The 27,459-nt window shown below is 38.9% G+C and overlaps 1 protein-coding gene across 3 annotated transcripts in view; it reads right to left on the reverse strand.

The window, feature by feature from the left end:
• The window catches only part of nf2a (neurofibromin 2a (merlin)), a 69,268-nt gene that overhangs the window by 11,034 nt on the left and 30,775 nt on the right, over positions 1-27,459 (reverse strand). For all 3 annotated transcript variants that reach the window (XM_017705052.2, XM_037531862.1, XM_037531863.1), the window contains 10 exons: positions 27,342-27,417; positions 26,820-26,954; positions 25,640-25,714; positions 24,801-24,914; positions 22,290-22,412; positions 19,744-19,860; positions 18,552-18,652; positions 15,256-15,361; positions 12,499-12,617; positions 9,474-9,633 (listed from right to left, as the gene is read on the reverse strand). In XM_017705052.2, the coding sequence (XP_017560541.1) occupies positions 9,474-9,633; positions 12,499-12,617; positions 15,256-15,361; positions 18,552-18,652; positions 19,744-19,860; positions 22,290-22,412; positions 24,801-24,914; positions 25,640-25,714; positions 26,820-26,954; positions 27,342-27,417 (1,126 nt within the window). The remainder of the gene's footprint in view (positions 1-9,473; positions 9,634-12,498; positions 12,618-15,255; positions 15,362-18,551; positions 18,653-19,743; positions 19,861-22,289; positions 22,413-24,800; positions 24,915-25,639; positions 25,715-26,819; positions 26,955-27,341; positions 27,418-27,459) is intronic.

Here is a 27,459-nt window from a genome sequence, read left to right on the forward strand (position 1 = left end):
AGCATTGACAGTAGAAAATAACAATATGCAATGTTCACTTTGCCCTTTTATTACTGATAAAAACACCCAAAAAACATTGAGGATGTTTTAATGTGTGGATTCAAGAAAGACGGTCCTGCCTGATATTATTAAATCATGTAAAATGCATTTATTGTGTTTTAAAAAAAAACAAACAAAAAAAAGACTTGGACATAGTTTGCAAATTTCAACATATCAGTCAGTACAGTTTGTACAGGAAAGCTGCTAAAACATCCTACAGCAGTTTAGCTCCACCCATTCAAGCTGAAGTTATGAGGTTGTTTCAGGACTGCCATAATGAGGCACACTACTGTGCAGCCAATCAGGACAGAGGTTGTTTGAGATATATATGTCTTAAAGGCACAGTATCAGAAGCAGCATGTTTTAGTTATAAGGAATAGAGACGCTGGAAAATTGGCATGTAAAATGGTTGTTTTGGGGAAATAAAACCACACAAGGCGTGTACATTTGCACCAAGGACTTCCATGTGTTTTAACATATTTTAAGGCACGTCCTAATATACACTGCTCAAAAAAATAAAGGGAATGATTGATTGACAATCAATTTCACTGCTGTTGTGCAAATGGAATAGACAACAGGTGGAAATTATTGGCAATTAGCAAGACACACTCAAAGGAGTGGTTCTGCAGGTGGGGACCACAGACCACTTCTCAGTCCCTTTCTGCTTTCTGGCTGATGTTTTGGTCACTTTTGAATGTTGGTGGTGCTTTCACACTCGTGGTAGCAGGAGACGGACTCTACAACCCACACAAGTGGCTCAGGTAGTGCAGCTCATCCAGGATGGCACATCAATGCGAGCTGTGGCAAGAAGGTTTGCTGTGTCTGTCCGCGTAGTGTCCAGAGGCTGGAGGCGCTACCAGGAGACAGGCCAGTACACCAGGAGACGTGGAGGAGGCCGTAGGAGGGCAACAACCCAGCAGTAGGACCGCTACCTCCGCATTTGTGCAAGGAGGAACAGGAGGAGCACTGCCAGAGCCCTGCAATATGACCTCCAGCAGGCCACAAATGTGCATGTGTCTGCACAAACGGTTAGAAACCGATTCCATGAGGATGGTATGAGGGCCCGACGTCCACAGATGGGGGTCGTGCTCACAGCCCAACACCGTGCAGGACGCTTGGCATTTGCCAGAGAACACCAGGGTTGGCAAATTCACCAATTCATCACTGGCGCCCTGTGATCTTCACAGATGAAAGCAGGTTCACACTGAGCACATGTGACAGACGTGACAGAGTCTGGAGACACTGTGGAGATCGATCTGCTACCTGCAACATCCTTCAGCATGACCGGTTTGGCAGTGGGTCAGTAATGGTGTGGGGTGGCATTTCTTTGGAGGGCCGCACAGCCCTCCATGTGCTCGCCAGAGGTAGCCTGACCATTAGGTACCAAGATGAGATCCTCAGACCCCTTGTGAGACCATATGCCGGTGCGGTCGGCCTTCCTCCTAATGCAGGACAATGCTAGACCTCATGTGGCTGGAGTGTATCAGCAGTTCCTGCAAGATGAAAGCATTGAAGCTATGGACTGGCCCGCCCGTTCCCCAGACCTGAATCCGATTGAGCTCACCTGGGACATCATGTCTCGCTCCATCCACCAACGCCACGTTGCACCACAGACTGTCCAGGAGTTGGTGGATGCTTTAGTCCAGGTCTGGGAGGAGATCCCTCAGGAGACCATCCGCCACCTCATCAGGAGCATGCCCAGGCGTTGTAGGGAGGTCATACAGGCACGTGGAGGCCACACACAACACTGAGCCTCATTTTGACTTGTTTTAAGGACATTACATCAAAGTTGGATCAGCCTGTCGTGTGTTTTTCCACTTTAATTTTGTGTGTGACTCCAAATCCAGGCCTCCATTGGTTAATAAATTTGATTTCCATTGATGATTTTTGTGTGATTTTGTTGTCAGCACATTCAACTTTGTACAGAACAAAGTATTCAATGAGAATATTTCATTCATTCAGATCTAGGACGTGTTATTTGAGTGGTCCCTTTATTTTTTTGAGCAGTGTATATTACTATGTATAATGTATCTAATACTATGAATTATACAGCTCTAGTTTCGAGCCCAGATTTTTCTCTGCCCAGGTGTGGTGTTGGAAACAGCAGGGATCACAGATGGCAGACCATTTTCATGTGTTTAGGAATGTCCCATACAAGAACCACACTGGCATAATCGTAAGAAGGTTACGATGGGAATAGGGACTGACTTCTCATGGTCAATTTTTTCTCTGGGAAATACACTCCAGTCTACTAGAAATAATAAATGTTTATTATTGGTGGCTAATTAAAAAAAAAAAAGCAATAACAAGAAAGCATTCACAGAAAGATGCCCCCAGCTAAAAGTTAATGGACTAAAATTGTAAATGAAACTTATTCAACTGAAAGACTGGTTTTGATGAAAGACTGAGAATGGATTTTCTAATACAATATTTGGAAAAGTAAGATTCTGTATAAATCTGTGTTGGAGACCAACACAAATACACAGTTGCTGTGTACTTTTACTTACACCCTTTGGATTTTCATTCAACCCAGTTTCCAAAAAAGCTGGGACGCTAGGCAAAAATGTCAATTAAAACAGAAGGCAATTATGTGCAAAACATTTAAACCCAATATTTAATTGAAAATAGTACAAAGATAGCATCAAATGTTGAAACTGAGAAATTGTACTGCATTATGAATTTAATGCCATCACCATATTTCAAAAAAGGGAAACAAAAAAAACTGTAATACTTAAACACCTGGTGAAACAATTCACAGCTATTCAGGTTCATTGGAAACAAGTCAGTAACATGATTGGGCATAAAAGGGCAACCCAGAGAGTACTAAATATGAGGAGGAGTTCACCACTTTGTAAAAGACTTCATGGGCAAATAGTGCAACAATTTAAGAATAATATTTCTTAACATAAAATGTGGATTCCATCATCTATGATACATAATATCAATAAAACATTCAGAAGAAATCTGTATACAAGGGACAAGGCTGAAAACCAACAGTGGCTAGCTGTAATCTTTGGGCCCTCAGGTGGCACTGCATTTGAAAACAGGCATGTTTCTGTAGTGGAAATAACTGTGTGGGCTCAATAACACTTTCAAAAGCCATGCTTGTGAATACAGTTTGTTCTTGTATCCAAAATAGCAAAGTAAAAGTCTACTATGTGAAGATGAAAACATATATATAAAAAGGATCCAGAAACGCTGCCTCCTTCTCTGGGCCCAAGTTCATATAAGATGGACTGAAGCTCAGTGCATTAGTGTTCTGTGGTCCAATTAATCCAAATTCTTTTTGGAAATCATGGATCTGCATCCTCCAGGCTAAAGAGGAGAGACACCATCTGGCTTGTTATCAGCACACAGTTCAACAGCCAGCATCCCTGATGGTATAGGGTGCACATGTGCACATGACATGGGTGACATGCACATCTGTGAAGGCACCATTAATGCTGAACAATATATTTAGGCTTTGAAGCAACATACGCTACACTTAAAAAAGATTCTTCAAGGGTTCTTTAGCAAAGAAAATGGTGCTATTTAGAACTATGAACACACAAAGAACCATTTGCATGGTTAAAGGGTTCTTTGTGTCATGAAAGCGTTTTTCAGATTGATGGAAAATGTGCATTAATGTGCTACAGATGGTTCAATGTACAGGGTGGGCCATTTATATGGATACACCCAAATAAAATGGGAATGGTTGGTGATATTAACTTCCTGTTTGTGGCACATTAGTTTATGGGAGGGTGAAAACTTTTCAAGATGGGTGGTGACCATGGTGGCCATTTTGAAATTGTCCACTTTGGAACCAACTTTAGTTTTTTCAATGGGAAGAGGGTCATGTGACGACCAATCCACTTTCCAGGAAACTGTTCATCTAGGAATGCTCGGACCCGACACCCATAATGTGGTGGTGCACCATCTTGCTGGAAAAACTCAGGGAACGTGCCAGCTTCCAAAGTGGATTGGTCGTCGATGGGCCAGTTGAATGGCCCTCAAGGTCTCCCGATCTGACCCCCTTAAGACTTTTATCTTTGGGGTCATCTGAAGGCAATTGTCTATGCTGTGAAGATACGAGATGTGCAGCACCTGAAACTACGGATACTGGAAGCCTCTGCTAGCATTTCTTCTGCTGTGTTGCCATCAGTGCGTGAAGAGTGGGAGAAGAGGGTTGCACTGACAATCCAACACAATGGGCAGCACTTCGAACACATTTTATAAGTGGTCAGAAACCTGTAAATAACTCATGAAAGAAGTTACGTTAAAAACGCTTTTCTTGTGAAATTCTCAATAAGTTTGATGTGTCACATGACCCTCTTCCCATTTTTATTTGGGTGTATCCATGTAAATGGCCCACCCTGAAACCTTTTTGAAAAAGGTTCTATACAAAACCATCTACAGGTTACATCTTTTTTTTCAGAGAAGGCCTGGCTTATTTCAACAAAACAATGCCAAACCACATTCTGCATGTATTACAACAGCATGACTGTTTGAAAGCATGAGGGATTTTTTTTTTACAAACATGGTGCTGGCATCAAATTCAAAACATTTTTCAAAAAACATTTCTCAGTTTCAACTTAAATGACATGTATACTGTTGCATCCTGTTTTTATCTCGCACAGTGTCACAACATTTTTGGAAAATCTTTGGGTTCTAGATTTATTATTTCTCAGATAGCGTTTATAAAGCCTTTAGTTTGACTGCTGGGTTGAGAACAGGGCACAAACCAAAAGTATACAGCGAACAGTGGTCCTTTTGTCAGAAACCAACCTTTGAAGAAGGCCAAGAGATGGACTAGTCTCTGTACACCAGCAAGGTAGAGCTATAAAGAGTACAAAAAAGTGTACAAGTGTACAGTGAGTGGGTAATAACTCCAGAAACATTGCTGTGTCTGATAGACTCATACCAGTGGCATACACGCTACCATGCCAATATTAGGCCAGTGTCACTGCTGTGTTGAGTACAGTTGATTACCCAAATGATACCTTGTCAGCAGTGGTCCTACAGCAGCCTCTTTCCATTAAAGAATTAAACAGAGTGGCTTACAAATTGCACTGCAACAAATGAGCTACAGTCAGTAATTTTAACACTTTTTTTCACACTCAGAACCAGGTAAATTACCGGCATCCATTTACAAGTAAATATTTGGACTGCAGGACATCATTCAAACAGCTCTTAAAACGTATTTTACTGCCCTGCACACATTGCCTGTTAAACATAATGTGACATCCTCAGCATGGATAAGTCAACAGCTCCTTAATTTCTCAATTTTGTATAAAATGCACCCCACACTGTTTTTCTGTCCCTCACAAAAACGTAAAAAACTCAACTGTCCACATTCTGAGTTGTAGCCATGCTGTACTGCCTTAGGTGCAGTTACACATAAAGGGCAGATTTTACTTCTCTATGCCACTAGACACATGTACACACTAATGACAGAGTCACTTAAAAAAAGCTGTATTAAAATGAGTGTCTCAGAAATATGCTGGCTGTAATCAAGACATAGGTGTATTTCCTGATATTGGCTTCTGTTCACAGATGAGCTGTCCTAATAATTTCCAGGGAAGTGAACCAGGTTTCATGCAGAAAAACTGCTGGGCTAATCTTACCAGGATTTTGACTCTGGCTTTGTTAACCCAGTTTAATTACTGGGTAAAACAGCATGTATGAAAATGCACTTGTATGGCAGAGTGGCCTCCAAAACAATTAGGAAATGTTAACTATCCACAAAATATTAAAATATTTAATGATATCTGATAGATGGCGAAGAATTCCAGCCAGATTGCACTAACTTAGTTGCATATTTTGTCTCCAAACACAATAAACATAATACATGGTTAAGTATCGCACATGTCCAAATACATTTTGGGGCCAGGAGTTTCTGATAGAACAGCCAACGAATGCAGGTTCAAGGTTCTTACTTAAACTAGTGAAACAACGTAAATAATGTGGACTGAAGAAAGGAGTTTTTCTTGCTGACACTGTGTGTTTAACACTGAGGTACGTAACTGATGGCTAATTTATAAATGTCTGAAAACTCTGCATTTAATCTGCGCGCAGTGACATCCATGACTGCCCTTGACACTTGAAAAATCTTATAAATTAAGTGAAAAGTGAAAGCAGCCCCCGAGTTTTGGAACCCAGGTGTGGTTTGTTACATTTAATTGGACCTGCGTATCAGAGCTCAGCCAGAGAATTTTAATGTGACAAAATATGCACCCACACATCTGGGTTTAAGCCCAATATGCTGAAACCTCCAAAAACTCAGTTTCTGTCTATGGAGCGGATCTCCAATTTTTCCTCATCAAGCAAGTCAAGCAACTCCTGTTTAGTGAAAATAAATTACTTTAGTCAAGCTTCTCTGCTTCTCTCTGGGTAATATTGTACATCTGAAGTATGAAGATTATGCAATATTTGTAACCATAAAAATGACTCAATGAATATTAGCAAAGAAAAAAAATCTTGACTGTGGACATGAATTCCCAGAACAATCAACCACGCATAAAAGATTGAGAAAGCAGTCCACCTGTAGGCGCCTCCTCCTGCACCAGTCTTTGATAATAAGTTCAGAACACAGCAGTGCTATGAATTACTCAAAAAAGTCATATTTGTCCTAAACATAATCAGATGATATTGGTTTGTGTTAATAAGGTTAATGAACTCATGCTTGTTTTGATTAGATTGTTTTGTTAATTTTCTTCTCTTAAAGATTTCCACTGATTTGTTTGTGCATAATTCCAAGAGGTAAAACGTATTTGACAGTGTTTTGATATGAAGAGGTTTATTGTACAGAAACTTACTGGCTCCATTATGTTTCTACAATGGCCTAAAAGGAACAAGGAGTAACTGTGTTGATAACGCAAATAAAACCATTTCATTTACTACCCAAAATATCTGGTGAACCTACATGAAATGTTGATATTGGTAAAACTGTGGTTTTAAAAAAAAAAACCAAAACTATCATGATGTGTGTTTCTGTGAGAAATGCCTGTAAAAAATGTTAAGAGGCATTAAACTCTTTAGACTTCTGGTTCCTATCACTACCACTGCGAACAAGACTCAGTAACTTTCTCTAAAATGGCACATTTCATATTACACCACCCTGATCTACTTGGTTTACATTTTAATGATTAAATTATGAAGAGATTCTGAAGAATTCTCCATTCAAATTATACCTTTCAAATTTATACCATTATAAATTTCACACAATTTTATTTCAAGTATTTTGAAGTGTTCTCTCAAAAACATCTGAAGCACACATGCACTGCTGTTACCCATCAGTTCCCGGATACTGTGTGGTACAAAGAACACAAAATAGAATTCAAATACTAAAAACAAACTGCTAGGTAACAGTGAAGTATCATGGGCCAGACATCATCACGTAATGCCAATACATGCCTTGGGAGAATGTGTTAAAACGTTCTGGATTTGCTGGACTACGGTGAAATCTGACACAAAGCAGAGGACACTCCCTCGAAAATATGCCCCCAAATTCCTCTAGTTTGTGCTCTTCTAATACGCAGAGTACAATCATGCCAGTGAATCGCTATCGTTAACCAACAGAACAGTTTATCATGTTTCTTTTTACCATATTTTCTCTCACAGAGTGCACATCCACATGCTTAATTCAAGTTTTATTGGACTTTTATATCAGATTGAAATTATGAGATTATTGGGTTTAACAGCCCCTGCCTACATTCAGCCCTAAATATCTCATGGTCATATCCAGATGTTCTTGTTATGAGACCACGTCTGCAATACTAGGTAACAAAGATGCTGCTATTATGGAACATAATGTTATCATGGGCATAATGCTTGTTACTTTTCAGTAGCATGACACCTGAAATTTAGCAGCACAGTGAGTGTAATACCAGTAAATGAGTATACATGTAAATTTCCTTGAATTAATGCTTGGACTTAATTCAGTGTCTTCTTTATTTTGAGGTGGGATGAGGTGAAAAATCAAACATTCAGGCTTTCATCCATGTTGCATCTAAGGTAGGAGGTTCAACCACTATCTTGATCCTCCTTCTTTGAATACAGCATGGATAAAGACGATTGCTTGCTACCAGGCTGACAAATTAACGCCCACCACTGCTGAATGTGGGCAAGTATTTACACTTGGCAGGTAGATCTGCTTCATCCACCAGAATCTGTGGGATGAATTAAATAAAATAAATGTACAAATGTGCAAATGTAAGGTGAACGACTGATTACTGACTTGGGGACTTGGGAATTTTTGTATTCTGTGGGTGACATGAGTCCCCGAAGGATATTTCAAAAACCACATAACCTACAGTGCTGAAACCCAGTGTGCCACGTAGAGGACATCCTGGCCTTTCCAGGGATGTGTCATTTGGCATGCGTAATCCACATGAGAAGTTCTGCCTTTTCAAAACGACTGCCATCTCAGTACATTTTATGGGTGCAAGAGAAGTAGCAGTAAAAATACGCATTTATTATGTTTCTATATCCTATAGTTTTAGGTAGAAAAAACCCTTAAGCCAATATTCAAAGGATTTTTGCATTGATATGGATAAAGGTTTAGGCACCTCCTCCATGGTGGAATGTACTAAATCTGGTTTTACATGAAATTCATGGCATCACTGGTGATATGAAATTGACCAATGCAGAGAAAATTAAAAGGATGATCACACCCCTCATGATCCATTTAGGGTTACAAGCAACAACAGGTTATTTAGCTTAACAGTTAAATGCATTACAGTGATGTTGCTCTATTATTTTTCTTTTTGGTCCTCATTTTTTGTATGACCAGTATTACCATTATTAAATTTTAAATTTAATTTCTTACTGCTAAATGGACAACTAGAATAGATGTACGCAGGAATTTAAGCTTGGGGTCTGAGCTTTATTTAATTTCCTCATTTATTAAAAAAACTCCTTTTAAACAACGGTACATTTAAAAATTAAAACAGTCAAAATAAATGAATTCTTATCCCTCTCCACTTATACCCAAGATTCATCTCTACCACGGAACAGTTTACTGCTAAACGACACCCAAATTGCACTGACTGGAAGCCCTGGAATTACTTTGAGCAGTACACTGATGATGAACTCGGTGAAAAAAGACAATCTGTACTTAAGCTTGTTCCCTGTAGAGGATCTGTCAGTACTCCAGTGACACCAAAAGACAGAATTTTATATGAACAATTAATCGTTTGAAACACTTCTTCAGTAATGTGCTCAGGCAGGCTCAGAAAACATACATACCAAAGGAAGCTCGATGCTACAGTTGTGGACATTTTCGAGTTAAGAACATCCACCAGACACCGACGCAGATGGTCTAAAAAGTGAATTTGTCAGTCCGCCCTCTACATCAGAAGCACTTTCCTCTCTGGATGTGTCGATGTGGGCAAAATCCACATGTGAATCCAGGCTATGCTGAGTGCTCTGAGCCCGAACTCTAAAGGAAAACTCACCTTTTTGAAGTTGCTCTGCTTGCTGGTGCCCCGCTCTGTGTTCTCGTTATGCAGGATGTCCAGGGGAGTCTCCCGCTCCTTTAGCTTCAGAGACTCAATTTCCGTCTTCAGCTCGTTCAGCTGTTCCTGCAGGTGCTTGCTCTTCTCCATGTATTCAACCCTGATCAACACAGACACAGTCACAGAATGCAAGAAAATCCTATAAAGAAAAAACAATATTTATACAGGAGGCAGCATTCTGTTCATTATACTCAGAAAAAAATCATTCTTACAGAAGACAGGCAGATCGTTAAAAACACAACATTGCAAAAACCTCGTAATTCTTTCACTTTTTTACAGAAGAATTCAACTGGTTAATAAGAAATAAGATGTAAAGTAAAATGTAAATAAAGTCATAAGAGTGGTGTGACAATAGTTCACTCTAGAGTATCACTCTAGATCACTATCAAAGGAACTAGATATCTTAAAAGTTTAATGCCTCTAAAAGCTCCCTCTTAGAAACTCATTGCATGAAAAACAAATCTGAATATGCTGCCTGATGCCAGAGACATTGTTTTATGATAGTATAGACAAAGTTTTGGTCTAAAATGTATTAAAATACATTCATGATGGTGCATGCAGGGCGTTGAACGACAAATTAGTCCCCAAGGAAAACTTACTTTTTTCAGATTTACCACTTTTTTTTTTTTTTTTTTACCATCATCAACATTCCATATAAACCTCAGAAGACATGCTTAGGTTCACTGGTGGTTTCAGACAGTAATTAAAATATTATTTGTGTTGTAGACACTGGGACCTCTGTAGGGGGGCCTGTAAGTTTCATACAAGCATTTTACGTCAAACCACTCCAAATGACTTTAAAATTGACCTCAACAACTGAACTATGCAGATATTTTGAAAAATCTAAACATTTAACCTTATAACAAAAAATAACAACGATAAACTATGTAATATTTTTTGTTAAATAATTTAAGTTACCAGAAATGTTATATAAATCAATGTATATAAATATATATCAATGTTATGACCTTATCCCTAAAATAAATTACTCATGGTTTTCTGCTTTTCTCTGTGATGCTGTAGGTGTAAAGTATGAAGGTCATGCAACATCTACAACCACAGAAATGATTCAGTAACACTACTTATAGGCTACATATTTATAGGGTACATTAACTTCATAATGCATGCATTTACACTGTATAAATATAAAAAAAATGTATAAAGCAATATTTGTGAACAGCTTATGCCACTAATTACAAGACATTTTATAAAATAAACTGCATTATTTATTGACATAACAATCCATTCAACACAACTTCACCATAACCATCGACTCACTCTCCCCGACAAAGGTTGCTAGGAACCTGGGGGTTATGGTAGATGACCAACTCGCCTTTACACACCATGTTGCCTCGGTGGCTCGGTCCTGCCACTTTGCGCTGTACAACATCAGACAGATACGGCCGTTTCTAACACAACAAGCCACCCAACTCTTGGTACAAGCAGTGGTCATCTCACACCTCGACTACTGCAATGCCATACTAACGGGCCTCCCGGCCTGTGTTGTAAAACCACTGAAGATGGTTCAGAACGCTGCAGCGCGTCTGGTCTTTAACCAACCAAAACGGGCGCATGTCACCCCACTGCTCATTGAGCTCCACTGGTTACCGGTTGCTGCTCGTATCAAATTTAAAACTCTTACGATTGTCTACAAGGTGTTAACAGAGCAGGCTCCTTCCTACCTGCACTCGCTCCTAAAGGCTTACAGCACCGCCCGGCCGCTGCGATCCTCCAATGAACGTCGCTTAGCTTTGCCAAACATTCACACAAAGCAATCGAGACTGTTCTCATACTTGATTCCCCAATGGTGGAACAAGCTACCTTCCGCTGTCAGAGCAGCAGCGTCCCTCGCTATTTTTAAGAAACTCCTGAAGACAGAGCTCTTCAGGGAGCACTTGCTCTAATCGCCTCTTGCAAATCTAGCCACTACCAACTTCATCTCCTTCTTGCCCTCCTTCCCTTCTCTACCCCGCTATTACCCCTTGGCCTCCTTTAAGGCCTGACTATGTTTGTTCTATGTACCACATTATTTGTAAGTCGCTTTGGATAAAAGCGTCTGCTAAATGTAATGTAATGTAACATACATTTTAATCCAAGGTGAAGAACACACACCATTTACAACACTGTAATGAAGCATAAATCCCAATAAGTGGAACAGCCATCCAGGTGTTCTGAATAGCCACATAATATAAATAACTATAATAGCTTATACACTTAAGTACACTTAAAAGCAAAGAATTTTGTACTACTGTAGAAAAATAGACGAATTCTACGTTTGTTAAATAACATACATGCTATTATATATATAACATTATATATATTTTTTGTTTAACTTCTACTCAAGTGCTGGGTTGTACATACATATAAAGACAACATGTATAAAAATGATCACTTCATTATCACACCAAAAACTTCCACTGAAGTAATAAATTGCTTTAAACTCTGTCTATGAAGTCTTACTGCCTGGGAATGATGCTCTCTAACAGTGCCAAAGTGGAACAAATGTCTTTTGCTTTAGTTCAATGCCAACACAGGTCATGTACTTCATGAAACATCTTATGTTATCTTGCAATAAAAGGCATAAGCTGTTTATAAGCATAAGCTTCATAAATATTCAAGTACTGCTTTTATAAATACATTGTTCAATGCTTATGCATGAGCTATGATGTTGCTATATAGGTTGTCTTCAAACCAAAGCTAAGAACATGAGGCTTGTGCACTTTAGGCTCTGTACTCTACTACAAACGGATCTGAAATGAAACAATTAAACCCATATTAAAAACGCCAGAACAAGTCACCTTCAAGAACACAAGGCAAGCTTATGCGCCAAAACCAAACCGTTCTAAAGTCCTGTGGATCTCAGTAGGTCTCCAAAGCTTTCAGTGTGATGAACAGAGCGGGTGGACACAAGGGTCCACCTGAAAAGCAGAGTGGGCTTCATTCACACATATTCGACTGTACTCACTTCTCCTTCTCAATCTCCATAGACAGGCGTTTCATGTCTGTGTCTTTGAAGTCAAAGCTCAGGTTCTCGGTGCTGAAGCTGAGGTCAGGAGGAAGAGCACTGGGAGAGAGCGAAGCAGCCTGAGAGAGAGAGCAAGAGAGTCTGATATGAACATTACTTTAAAAAGGTTTAGCTCACTCTTTAGTCTACAGGGTGAGTTAAAAGTCACAGAACACTTTTATTTTATATTATTTTTTATTTTATTATCGAATTTTATCTCAAACTAATTGTGTATGCTGAGAAAATCCGCAACAAACCCCACCTTCAGCACTGCACGGCTTCTGACAGCATAAAAAATAAAATAAAACTGTGTCCTGTGACTTTTGACTCACCCTGTATATATGGAATCTAAGGGCTAAAACAGAGTCTGAATTTCTTGTGATGCCACAACGCACTTACACATATTCGTCTACCCACCTCACAGCAGTTTAGCCCTGCTTAATAATAAACACCAATCGTGAAACTGTGGAATAATTGTAATAGTACACTTGAGGTCATGCGATAATTTTGAGATATTAATATACTCAGAAAAATGTATTGTACCTTATATCATCATTTTGTTCACAACCATTTTTAAGGTATAAAAAAAAGCATTGAGTGTCCAAAGTTGATATTCATATTCAATGGAGCAAACACATTTTTCCAAGACCGTAAACTACTGCACGACACATTGAAATCACTATCAGCGATATATCATATTGTACAGTCCTAATACAATAACCAGTTACATAACTTACAGGCAGACAGGGTTTTAATGTGTTAAATAATATGCTGCCAGTCACCTCTCACTCACCTCGATTTCACAAATCTGATGATTAGATACCTGCATGACTTAGATAGACTAGAGCAATAGGAAGCTTCTGAATGCCCAGACTAATAACCATCAGCTTAAGAGTAATAGCTCAGAGGTGCTGTCTCCCAGCACTCGCATTTACGTTTCCTCTTTAATAGCATTTATAAAGGAAAGGGGGGGGGGGTCATTCATTTCCATGCCTCTATTATTCAAATCCCAGGCTCAGGAGATCAGACCAGAGCTGCGTATTCACTCACAGCTTTATGAAACGCAGGCAGCAAGCAAAGTGCACTTCAACATGCTGTGTATTTGACCCTTGGTTGATATTCATATTCAATGGAGCTGAGTGATGCAGCGACAACGCTCTTGCTCACGGTTCTGCTCAGAATGGGCAGACATTTTGATCCCAGCTGTAATCCGATTCTAAAGAGCAGTAATTTGCAATTCCAGCGACAGCGGAACCTGCGGGAGTGCTATCGGCTCGGTCTGCAACAGCCCTTCTCTCTTCTTATCTGGTCGACTCTGCGCTGATAAGGCGGTAGGATCAGTGGACTAACTTGCTAAAGGCTAAATCACTGGGTGTTTCACCAAAGGCTCAGAAACGAAGGAGAAAAGAAAACGTCAGCAGTTTGAGTTTTCACTGTGACTGGTAATGAAATCGAATTTGAACACTGAGGCTTCGAATGCGTACAGGCCAAAAGTCTGGAAGCGACACTAACTTTGCAAAAATAACAGAAGAGAAAAAGGGCATTTGTGCAACTACAGGCACTTTTAGGCCTCAAGAGGGTTTTTGGATATACATTCACATTAAGGAACACATAGTAAGCATTTGAGTAGCTCCATAGTGACATTTTCACGTGCAAAACTTGCTAAAAGTGATAATCTATGACGCATATTTTGGGTCAAAATACCAGTTTTAGTCATGTCCATTCACACCTGAGATTTCAAAATTTTATTCTTTGGACATGTTTTTAAATGTCAAAGTCCTAAAGAAACACCTAGTTTAAAGAATCGCTGGTTTCAGAAGATGTCTGCCAAACTTTGTACACAGTGACTTTTAGATACTGGTATGGGAAGCAATAGTTTTTACAATTTTTGATGTTGGTATAATTGTTAAAACTCAGCGACCTGAATTATTCCACAGCAATTGTTTTCCTGCACTTAATCAGCAAAGGCTTCACTTTAGATAATTCGATTTTTCACCATGTATGTTAATCAATGTAAAACACTGAAAAATATAAGGAATAAACTATATTTGAAGTGTGGTTGATGCTTAATAATGTGTTCTGTCTATAGCAAATATACCTAGAGATACTGTGAGATAATTACTTGGTTCTTGAATAATAACTTTGGCCCCACCTAAAAGAAATCCAAGAATTGCCACTGTCTGAGAGACTCTTACTGTATAAACAGTATAAGACACAATATGTATAAAGACTCTTAGCATCTCATAAATAAATACATTTTCATGTTAATCACTATTAATAGTTTTTTGGTGTCAACATTTGTCTCAAAAGCCTACTATGAATATCAATAATATCAGTTATTACATAATGTGGTATAACTATGCGATAACAGATTCAAAATTGTGTTATCCCATGAGTTGTTGGCACTGGAGCGCTGAAGATCCCCAACCAGTGCCAATAAAAAACTCCCACTCATGTATTATTGCCTAACTATTTGGACTGTAGTGTGTGTCCTAATAAAAATACGTGAGAGACAGGGAGAATGAGGCTAGCATGAAAAAAAATCCAGTCACACAGGACCGAAAACAGCAGCATTTGCCTGGGCAGGACAAAGTGCCTTCAAAAGATGTGTCAAATGGGAGTGACAGTTATTGGCATCATCACAAACACACGTCACAGAGAGTTTCATAGCAGGGCATGCTGCCAGTGTCCCTGCTGCGTTAGGGAAGCGGTGTCTACCGAATAGGGTGATTTGCTGGTGATCTCCAGCAGCTTGTATTTGGCTCTGCGCTCTGATTCTCTGGCCTCCTGCAGGTCCTGCTTCAGCTGATCCGCTTCTTTAGCCCTGTGGAGAGATATCAGCATGAGTCACTCGCCATGGGCCTGAGAATACTTCTCTAACTGGTCTGCAAACAGCTGAACTGAGCCTTAGGCATTGTAAAGTAAACCAACCAGCAAAAAGTCTCCCAGCTATCCCAGTGTGGAGTCCGCCCTCACTACTTACGGGATTTAAAACAAGGAAAATTTCTGTTTCTGAAATGTGCTCGGGGGTTAGGAGGAAGAATGGAGGAGGACTCACAAAATTAAGAAAATAATTAACTGAATATGAGCATGTTTAATAACAAAAACAAATAAACAGTAATAAATATCACACTAATAGTTACAAAACAAACAATGTATGGTAATTGTATCCAAGTCCAAGCAAAACTTTTCAAAGTCAAAGAATATCCAACACACACATCCTTCAAACTTGTCACTGCTCGTTCCTCCGTTGGTCTCTGAACAGTGTGTTTGGCATTGTTTTGTGAAATGACTGCCAAATTAATCTAAAACATTGTGACAAAACTAATAGATTATTAATTGCAGGGCTTTTTCAAAGTAGCACAGTCATGTGCATTATTGAGCGGACACTTGACTGAGCCTAAGTGTAAACAATGTTCCCCCACCCTACATAAGGAACAGATTTTTTTTAAACACAAAAATAAGATATCTTGTGACTGTGTAAATATATATACAGCCAAGTTTTTGCTACACGACAGTTAAAAATGCGTAAGAATATTTCCATAAATATATAATTAAGCAATGAGCCACGAGAGGCTGTTCTGAAAAATAACAACGTCAACACTGAGCAGTACTACAATTTTATCACAGGAAAGGTTGGTCTTGGGTACAACATAAAGTGGAGCAGAAGCCTGTTTGGTCACCCATCACTGTATATTGCAGTCATTTCATGAACCTTTTAACGTAGAACAATGAAAATATAACACTATTTATTGCAAAAACTCTTTGCTTTTAGTATTTTCTAGTCATTAAATTACCACCACAAGGCTTATATAGAACCAATCTCTTCCCGAGGGCACTGAGGCTAAATCTCAAATGGCTCCCTGCTTCCTACTTAGCCCACTATGTAGGACTTTAAATATTGGCTTCAGCATCCCAGCAGTGCATAATACAGCTAAGAAATAGCCATTTGGGATTCAGCCACGCGCATACTTGACAAACAGTGCAGTGTTTTGCTGCAGAAGCCAGAATATCAAAACGTACCTAGCATAGGTTTTGTACTTCAGGTTTGGCATACAAACCTAAAGAACCCATCATCTCAAAGCATTTCTCTCTGAATTTTAGGATCAGTGTTACAGTTTGTTTCTTAATTTAAACTAAAAACATCTACTGTAAGCCTGTCAGAATTTCAATTTCCAGGAGAAATGGAAACGTATAACTGTATGTCATCAGCATTGCTATGAAAACTGACATAACATGTACAAAGAAAAAAGCAAAAGCCCCAAAACTAAACCTTGTGGGACTCATGAATGATTTCCCAGCGAACACAAGAGCTGTCTATTCATTAAATATGACAATCCACGATAGATAGACAGATCGATAGATCGATAGATCGATCGATATTTAGGAAATTTCAACTGTTCAAAAAACCTTCCACCATGGCAACGTTTACATGGTTGCATGTCTACCATCACTGATTACACTAATTCTTCTACGAGGCACATGATAACTTCATTTCAACGGCAACATGTAAACGCAGTATTACACTTGAACAACCCTAAAAATGTGTAGAATTTAAAGCAATTTTGGCTCAAATCACTCAAATCTCTTATGCATAGTGAAATTACAGAGTAACCTCAAATTAGACTTGCTTAAGTGGTTTCTGACCCTGTGTGACACATTGTTATCTATAGAAATGGACAAAAGCACAGACAAGTATCTCTTCATTCAACTCATTCAACTAAGATTTGTGGGTTTTAAGGCAGTTAATGAGCTGGCTTCCATTTACATATCAGACCCGTTTTGGCTTCAAGAGCCCTGAAATCCTCTAATCAATACCTCTTAAGCATCCCCCTGTGAAAGTAAAAAGCTAAAGGGTAATCAGGCTTTTTCAGTGGCAGCTCTAAGCTTGGGAACAGTCTTAGGAAGACACATGCTTTGAATGGAATACTGAATGGATTGGCAAAATGATGAAATCATGATAAAACTGTATACAAATGTGTGGAGAATCATTTTATCAAAACACGAAGGGTTTCTATAGTCCGTATGCGATCTCTGTATTGTTATTTATGTTTTTTTTACTCACCAGTTAATGACCAACATGATTAAATAAAGAACTTCGGTAACTTGGCTTTTCTAAAGTCTGTGACTGAATGTGACTGAAATTTCACATGGTTGCATGCTCCTATGATCACTTAATGAGCAGCTAAAATGTACAGTGTAATGTTATGGCAGGAAGGAAACGGAGTACACCCTGCAGTGGAGGAAACAACCACAAGAGAAAACACACTAGAGAATATGGAGGATGAAAAATGGGGAGAAGACAACGACAGAGGGAGAGAAGAAGCGAAACAAGATCTTGCTTAAGTGCCATGTTTACCTTTGTGGGCCATTTGTTGGTAAGTTTAATTAAATTCAGACAAGTAAGTTTAATTGAGCTCCCTTTTACCCTGTTCTTCAGTGGTCAGGATCCCTATGGACCCGCATAGTGTAGGTACTATTTCGGTGGTGGATCATTCTCAGCACCGCAGTAACACTGAAGTGGTGGTGTCTTAGTGTGTGTTGTGCTGGTAAGTGCTGCTGAAGTTTTTATACACTGTGTCAACTCTATTAAACACATGTGTTGTTGGTCCACCTTGTAGATGTACAGTGAGACATGATGGCACATCTGCTGCTACACAGTTTGTGTTGATCATCCTCTAGTCTTTCATTGGTGGTCACAGGATAATGCCCACAAGACGCTGCTGGCTGGACATTTCTGGTTGATGGACTATTCTCAGTCCAGCAGTGACACCAACACACCACCACCACCACCACATCAGTGTTACTGCAGTGCTGAGAATGATCCACCACCTAAATAGCACCTGCTCTGTAAGGGTCCATGGGTGTCCTGACCACTGAAGAACAGGGTAAAAGGGGGCTAACAGAGTATCAGAGAAACAGATGGACTACAGTCTGTAACTGTAGAACTACAAAGTGCAGCTATACAGTAAGTGGAGCTGATAAAACAGACAATGAATGAATACGAGACAAACCTCCTCTCTGATTCTTCAGCCATTTTGAGTGCAAGCATTTCAGTCTCCAGCATCTTCTGCTCGATCAGTCTCTTCTCCTCCTCACTGCGGATAGCAGTCACCTTTAACAGCCCACAATAACCCACACTGTTAAAAACATAGCCTGCTGAACCCCCTAAAGCTTCCAGCTACCCACACTCACTCCTGAACCAACAGGCTACAGCAGGACATGCAAGTAAAACTCCAGCTGTTACTCTGTAAATGTGAGAAATGCATTCAGTGAAGGATCATATGTACATAAATTTTCCCTTAATCTAAATGCAGTCAGTCCATCAACCAAAAACATGTTTGGTGCCTGATGTTTAGTTCTTTGGAGCAACGATACTAATGCAACCATCAAGTAATAGAAGCTTATATCCCACTAATTAGCACTGTGCAAATTGCAGGCCTAAACACACTTTAGCCAAAGTAGTTTCAATGAAACTTGCTTATGCGGTTTCTTACACTGAAACTACTGTTTTTTATCTATTTGATGTACTTTTGTCTGTTTTTACAGATAACAGTTTGTTACAGAACCAGAAGACACATAAGTATCTATTTGAGATTACTGAAGAAGAAATCTTCCGACAACAAATACGTCTTGGCTAATTGGCTACATTTAGAGTAAGAAGAAAAAAAAAAAAAGTGTTGGTTCTGCCAAACTACACTGCACAAAATTATAATTTGGCAAGTAAAATCATCTTAAATTTAGTCAAAACATCCAACATTTCTCCCTTAGAGACTGAGGTAAGAATATTATAAAGATTACTTAAATTCATTCTAGAACTTTACTACTCATTTTAGGTAGTTTTATGAAGTAAAGATGTCTTATTTCATTGGAAAATAATTTTGCTCATTTCATTTTATAATAAAAATATTTGCTTTTTTCAAGAAGCAAGGCTTGCAAAATTATCTACCAATAGAATAAGACAGCTTAACCAGATAACATTCCTTGAACTAATTAATGTCTAGAAATAAGTTAAATAATCTTACAGTATTCTTATCTCAAACTGAGAAATATTAGATATATTTTTAGATTTCAGATGATCTCACTTGTCAAGATACCATTTTATGCTGGGCATTACCTAACACTGCCTTTACAAAACCTCAAAATGACTCATCCTCCTTCTCAGTCAGAAGGAAATCCTGCTGGGTGGGTATCCCTGTGACTCACCTTGATCCGCTGGATCTCCTGCTCTGCCTCGGCTGCTTTCTGAGCCAGCAGTTTGGCCTCCTCCTCAGCTATCTGTGCTTTCTCTGCTAAAAGATCCGCTGTCTCTTCAGAGCGTAGCTGAGAGGGACAACAAACACACAGAGTGAAAAAACAAACAACATACACAGAGTAAGTGTTCTGTTTGGCTACCAGTCAAGCTGTCAGACTCCAGGACAGTAAGCTGCAGCATGGTGCAAAGGACAAACACAAAAATAGACACTACACAGGACTTAGTTTCAGCACAGAGGTTCTCAAACTGCATCCGCAGCTCAGCCGCAGTCCACGATTCGGTGCAAGTGGATCCACAGTGAAATGAAGTGTGATTTCAATGTTAATATACTCTTGACTACAATGAACAGCGTTGTCTGTAGTACGCTTCTTTTCACCATGCGCACCAAAAGATAAGCTGAAAGTAAACTAAATAATTAGTCAAAGACTCCAAGACATAACTAATGCCTGCAGTTTCCCCATCTGTGATCTTTGGAGATTCTCTGGTCACTAACCACCCTCCTCATTGTGCGTGGGGTGAATAAAGACATACATACTCTTTCCGGCAGATTCTTAGCATCTCCAGTTGCTTTAAACTTCTTTCATATAATTTACATCATCGCTGTATTCACAGCTCTTTTTCATAGTGATGGATGACTAAGGGAATTTGGCTGTTTGTAGAATAAATTGTTTAAATCAATTTTTCTTGATACTTTTTTATTGCTTGTCACATGAATGCTGAAATGCTGCCAGTCTCATTTCAAATGATATCACACTACAGCAACTATAACCGATTCTAAACTTCCATAAATTGTAAGGTATGCAGAAACAAAACTATCCTTTACATTTCTGCACTTACAATTGTACAAAAATGCCCATATGGCCAATATGTCGATCGTAATTGACCAGTTGACGTCACTGCATGTTGGTAGATCGCACCTCATTCAAACAGCCTATCAAATTTCAACACTTTCTTACTGCTTCTGGTGGTGGGCAGGTCAATGTGATTGACTGACATGAAACTTGGCCACGGTCTCTCTAATTCCCTGCTTTTTATCACAGGTATGCTGCAATCCGCCCAAAGCACTGCTGCGAGTTTGTCTCTCCAGCAATCTAGAAAGTTCTCATTTATCGGTAGCCAGTTTGTGTCGCGCCATTCTTGAGTTTTCCTTTTGTAACCTACGCTGGCTCTTTCAGAAGATGAGTGCGACACTGAGCACAAAGACACTTAAAGCTTACCGCTTCCATGCATAGCAGGAAGAGGACTAATTATTTAACAATGTCAAACTCCAAATGCTTGTGCTTGATTTGCCAAGTAGGTATCGCATTTCCATTTATCATCACATTTATGAACAGTGGTGGACAGTAACAAAGTAAATGTTTTACTTCAAAGTAGTTTTTTTGTGTATCTGTACTTTACTGAACTGTACTTTATGTATTTCCATTTTTGGTTGCTTCTTACTTTCACTCCACTACATTTCAACATCAAATATCTTACTTTTTACTCCACTACATTATGTGAAGGCTGTCGTTTCTTTTGGCTTATGTGTGAATAAAAACGTAACATGTCGAAACGAAAGAAGCGCAAAGCAAGAACACCAATTCTCTTTTGATGCTTTTGACAATTTTAATAATCGGTGTCAGTCTAATTAATGACATTCTATTAAAATACTGGTTTACCAAGAGTGACACTAGAGTTTTTTTAACCTAAAATGAGTTAATGAAGCAAGTCTTGTTACAAAAATAACAGGACATTGAAGTCATAATTACTCTTTTAGTACTTTTACTTTCGATACTTAAGTACATTTGTAGGCAAATACTTTTGTACTTTTATTCAAGTGGAGGTCTAAAGGGAGGAACCTCCACTTTTACTGGAGTAGTTTTACCTTGGGTATCTTTACTTTAACATAGTTTTTGTACTTCGTCCACCACTGTTTATGAACTATACACAGAAACTATGATGACTAATTCCCAGCAAAAAGTGAATTCAATAAGAAAAATGTGGTCCAGACTACACAAATTAGGTGGACAACATCATCAGAATAAGGTTAACAAGATTTTTAGGTCGTTTGCCCTGTAATGCTGAATTATAACATAGGCCTGGTAGGTCGATGACCTGTCCACTGGAAAAATAGAGCTCAAGCCACAAAAATATGGGAACCCCTGTTTGTGGAACATCACCCCCACTGTAAAGGATTCCAAGTCAGTGCGTTTCTCTACACTGAACCATTTCACATCAAACTACTCTGAATGGCTTTGTTTACATCTCAATGATTTAATTATACAAACATTTTCAAAGTTCCCATTTAGCCCGGTGAACCACTGTAAGTGATCATTTATAGAGTGAGATTGACTCCAAGTGATATTTTAACCTTAAGACCACAGTGCTGTTAGACAAGCAGCAGCACATTCCTGCAGTTAAGCTCCGTTATATTAGGGCAGGGACAGGGGTTCTCTTGAGGGATAGACTCTATAGGAAGATTTCATCAGAGGAGCCCATTTGCAGTCTATTGCCTCACCAGTGCTTCATTGGCCATATGAGCTTCATCCTGCAACTGAATGAGTCTTCGCTCCAACTCATCACGCGCTCTCTCGGCCTCCTCCCGCAAATGCTTCTCCCTCTCCAACCTCTGCCTCTCCATCTACAGCGAGAGAGAAAGACAGAGTGAAAAAGGGGAGAGTAGGTGAATGGCAACAAGAGAAAGGATGAAGGATAGACAGAGGAGGAAATCTATATCTCTTTATTGGAGAACACTGTTCTTCAGCATCAGTGAGTGTGTCACAAATGCAAACCCAGACAGCTGAGCTGAGGGTGTGAGAGAGGAGTCGATATCAAAGGTGGCCCTTTATGTTATGATGAGACAGATCTATAGGGATTCACCTTCAACTTCATAACGCTAGTCTGACTCAATAAAGCTGAGATGGCCTGTTCAGAATTGCAAATTTTTTTGCCTGACTAGGACTCTGTACTTTATGGTTAATGTATAATCCTGCATTAGGTTCACATTAGTGTAATGTTAAGAAAACAAACAATAAAGCGTTGCTTTCTCCGGAAATAGACAATAAACACAAAAACCAAATACTGTTTTCTTCACATACTGACTGCACAGACTCAGGGATTAAAAAATAAATAATTAAAAAAATAAATAACCCACAAGTGATTTCTCACCAGGATTTTTAATGTGATTTCTGTTTGGCATCAGTGAAACCATGACAATCAACAGTCATTAGGAGTTCAGAAATGCCCAAAGGCCATTTGGGTGGCAAGAGGTGAAAAGTTGAGGCCAGTGTGAACTCTTTGTCTTCCAGCAAAGAGCACCAGTTCTCAAGAAGCAAGGGATCATTAACTACAGTAACAGTAACTTTGATAATGTGATACACTTGAATATACTGGGGGGGGGGTTGGGGTGAAGCATCATTCAGCATCATTCTACACTCATTTCTTTTTTGAAACATCAAAGAAAACTCCTCCCCCCTAGGGATGGGTGATGCAGCAATAACATCATATCAAGATACCAGATCCGCAGTAGCGCGGTAATGGTCAACCACTACAGACACATGCCTACTCACAAAATTCAATGACAAATTTGACTAAACTGTTCTGCCCTTGTTAGCTGTTGAGTTACTGAATGGACCAGAAACAAATAGCAGTGCTACTTATAAAAACAATGGGCCTCATTTACCAGCCATTCTTAAGGAGAACGTTAGTCCTAAAACCCACTTACGCAGCTCTCATGAACATTGGGATTTGTTCTTAGGTAGGAACAGAATCTACCCACACTCAAGAGCACAAAGGTACCAAATGAGTACATCATTAATTTGCAGTAGACTTTTTCTTTGGACATCTCAATAACACAATTAAGAAAAAAAACTTAATAGAAAGAAAATGTTTATAAGATATTGGTGAATAAGGCCCAATACAGTGGTGGACAGTAACTAAGTAAATGTAATTAGTTACTGTACTTAAGTACTTTTTTCGTGTATCTGTACTTTACTGAAGTTTTTCCATTTTGGGCCACTTTTTACTTTCACTCCACTGCATTTCAGAGTCTAATATCTGACTTTTTCCTCCGCTACATTTTGAGAAATCGGTTGTTCCTTTTGGTTTTTGTGTGTATAAAAACGTAACATGTCAAAACAAAAGAAGCACAAAGCAAGAACACCAATCAGGGCACAGTGGTCACTTTGTTCTGAGCTTGTTTTGACCTGTTGGTCATACCAACCCAGGGCAACCACACGGTTCAACGTCAGTGCAGCAGTGTAAAAATTTGGGAGCACATTCGTCACCTAAATGATGAACTAACCTAACTTTGTGTAAAGAGACCACAATATAGAAATATGTCCACATATGCAGTCGTGACTGGCACTCGGTTCTCCCTGATGGAAACTGTTTACCTTCAGTGTTTTGCGCTTATGATCATTTTAATAGACGTCAACGTCACTAATTAATGACGTTCTATTAAAAGACTGGTTTACCAAGAGAGACGCTGGAGGATTTTCACCTGAAATGAGTTCAGAAGCCAGTCTTGTTATAAAAATAATAACAGGATATCAGAGTCATAATTAATCTTTTAGTACTTTTACTTTCAATACTTAAGTACATTTGAAGGTAAATACTTTTGTACTTTTACTCAAGTTGAGGTCTAAAGTAAAGAGTAAGTACTGGAGTAATATTTTACCTTGGGTATCTCTACTTTAACTCAAGTACATGATTTATGTACTTGGTCCACCTCTGGCCCAATAAGAAAGAAAGCCTGAGTTAAAGGACTTTTTCGTCTTTATTTATAACTACATTAAAACAAAGAATAAGATAATCACAGTGTTCTTATCACACTGTTTTAGTTTGATAATGTGGAACCACCGCTTGTTAACAGGATCTCTATAATTGGTCTAAAGATCTCTTCCACTGAAGCTTGTCAGTATTCTAAACCCCTTTGACAAAAAAAAGCATAATGTGATGCAATTATTCATAACGATGACGGCATATAGTCATACTAGCCACCTATTTATCTCTCTCTTCCTTGGCTTACCTGCTTGCGGGCCTTTTCCTCTCTAGCCTGTGCCTTCATCTGCTGGACCTCCAGAGAGTCCACTCTGTGTCTTCTCATGAACAGGTCATGGTTTCCAATGCACAGTTGTAGAATCTGCATCAGAAAACAGGCAGAACAACAGAGTTTAGCAACTACTAGGAGTGCAACGCATTTCATAACAGCACATGTATTGTGGTTGCTGCAGCACAATATAAACCATTTATCACACTGCAAAATAAATGCCAGTGTTCATTTTGCTTTTATTTTTCATTAAAACAAAAATGTAGTTCCTGAAAAATTTATGAACACAAGTCATTTTCTGAGAAAACATACTTTTAAATATACACAAAGTGCCAGTGGTTTCAGGGCATTTTTGTTCTTCTGTGATATCCTCTTTCTGGAACATCAGAGTTCTTAATACAACAGCAGAAATCATTCCAATATACTTCAGCATTTCTGATACCACAAACGATTTCATAGCATGAATTCTAATTTTGAATGCATACCATGTATTGTTTTGCAAACCCTGTGTAATAAAAAAGAGATATTAATATGCAAATCACAATGGCACTATTGGCTATTGACACAAGTTAACTCTTCTATTGCCAAATTCCACTTGGCTTTAGGCTGTCCATTCTGGGCAACTTTCCTAGATACAGATTAGCCAGAGATTGAAGTTCTGGACTGAATGCGATTTTCAACAGCAAATTAGTTCTAACTTTGAAATTCAGTCCAGGACTAGCTTTAATCTACATCCTGCAAAAGTCCCCTCCCGGCTTTCATATTACACAACTGTGTCAATTAACCTAAATGAAAAAAGGACGCCGTTTGGTACTCACCAGCTTATTAACCCGCAGTTTTGAGGAGTTGAATTTGAAGACATCTGCTTTCTTATCCAAGGGCTTAATAGCAAACTGTGAAAAATAAAGAGATACACATAAAACACATGAGCAGGCTCTCACAATCCCACAAGCTGTACACTTCATAGTGAGCAAGACATGAAAGTAAATTAAAAAAGGATTGTATATTTAAATTGTTATAATAGTGGCATATTCATAACTTTTCAAGCTCAACAGACAAATATGTGGCAGAAGACCTATGTAGAGATGGCACAATACTGCTTTTGCTTTTACAATGCCGATAACGATGCTGAAACCTTGAATATCATTCACGATTTGCATAACAGTGACATCTGTATTGAGTAATGGGGGTTAGGGACGCTCCTATGCCATTTTTAGTAGTTTAGTGGGCATAACAGTAACACTTATAAACCTCTTATTGACCAGAGTATATTTTGGGTGTCCATCTGAATTTTCATGACCATATCATAAGGCTAATTATTCAGTAACTGCATGAAATAAATTTGACTTATTTTATTGATTCTTATTTTTTGTAAAAGCTCCCCTCAAATTAACAAAATGAGTTTTCTGATCACACATATTACTATATGCTTACAGTTTACTGCTGAAAGCCAAAAAAAACTTTATTTTATAAAAATCTTTTTTACAGACTACATCACTGAAAAGACGTCATCTGTTTATAGTTTATAGCCCAGATTTGTGGAAAAATGGCTCGACTTTCAGTAGACAAAATATTTTGAGCTCAGCTTCTTTTATTATGAGGGTTTAAAAGTTACTTCACCCCTCTATTTAACTGGAAAGAAGAGTTACAGCCTCATATGACGCCCACCTTTTGAATGTAGCTTATGAAATATGAAAGTTATGAAGAATATGACCGTGTTTTGGAACCACCGGTGGTCTCAAGGAGTTGAAAAGGTTACAAGTATTTAAGAGTTTATTATTCAACACCGACAGATCTTCTGTGTTTTAATTTATGACGTTTGGGGTACTTCAATGACTTCTACAAAAGAGTGGTCTCTGACTTTTACACAATACCTTCCACAACAATGAGAAAGGTGTGCAAGACACCAGTTCTCAGAAAAAGAGTGGTCACTAATTTGATTTATGTTAACCTAAGCATCAGCAAAGTCAGCACTAAGCAGCCGTAATATAAACAAACCTCTTTGTCGCTGTAGGAGATGTTCCGGATCTCGTTCCAGGGGAAGGAGATTTTGGGTGTTAGTTTGTTTTCTGGGTCATAAATGTGCAGGCCCAACGCATCAACACCCAGCAGCAAATCTGTTCCCTTTTTATTCTTCAAAACATAAATCAACAGTCGGTAAAACAAATTTATTGCAAAACAATATCAAACCTTTGCAATGGTATATAGCTTTATAATGCATAGAGGTCATAGCAGCCATGCAAAACCATAAACTACCACCTGGCAGATATTAAAGCCCTGAATATTGTTCTGCCATGACTGAGCAGTGGGATATTGCTCTACATTCCAGGGTTAGAGATTTCTCCCACATGTACAGTGAGGAGTTGGAGTGTGTAATGATTGAAAGCAGTAGAGATTAGGTCAACATTAATAGAAGCTGCTCGTCCCAGAGTTAGGCAGTAATGACTGAATAACACAAATCCTGAGGGAATCCAGAGCGAGATCATTATACTGGCTTACAGTAGCACAGTCAAATCTTACCCTAATGAAAAAGTAATTGACCCCATACATCTCCAGATCCTGAGCTATTTTTAAATACTCCATCTCAGCCTCATCCCTGTAACAAACAGAAGGCACAGAAGAGAGAAAAGGAATGAGG

Source organism: Pygocentrus nattereri, chromosome 20 (genome assembly GCF_015220715.1).
Source record: "Pygocentrus nattereri isolate fPygNat1 chromosome 20, fPygNat1.pri, whole genome shotgun sequence".
NCBI classification, from domain to species: Eukaryota; Metazoa; Chordata; class Actinopteri; order Characiformes; family Serrasalmidae; genus Pygocentrus; species Pygocentrus nattereri.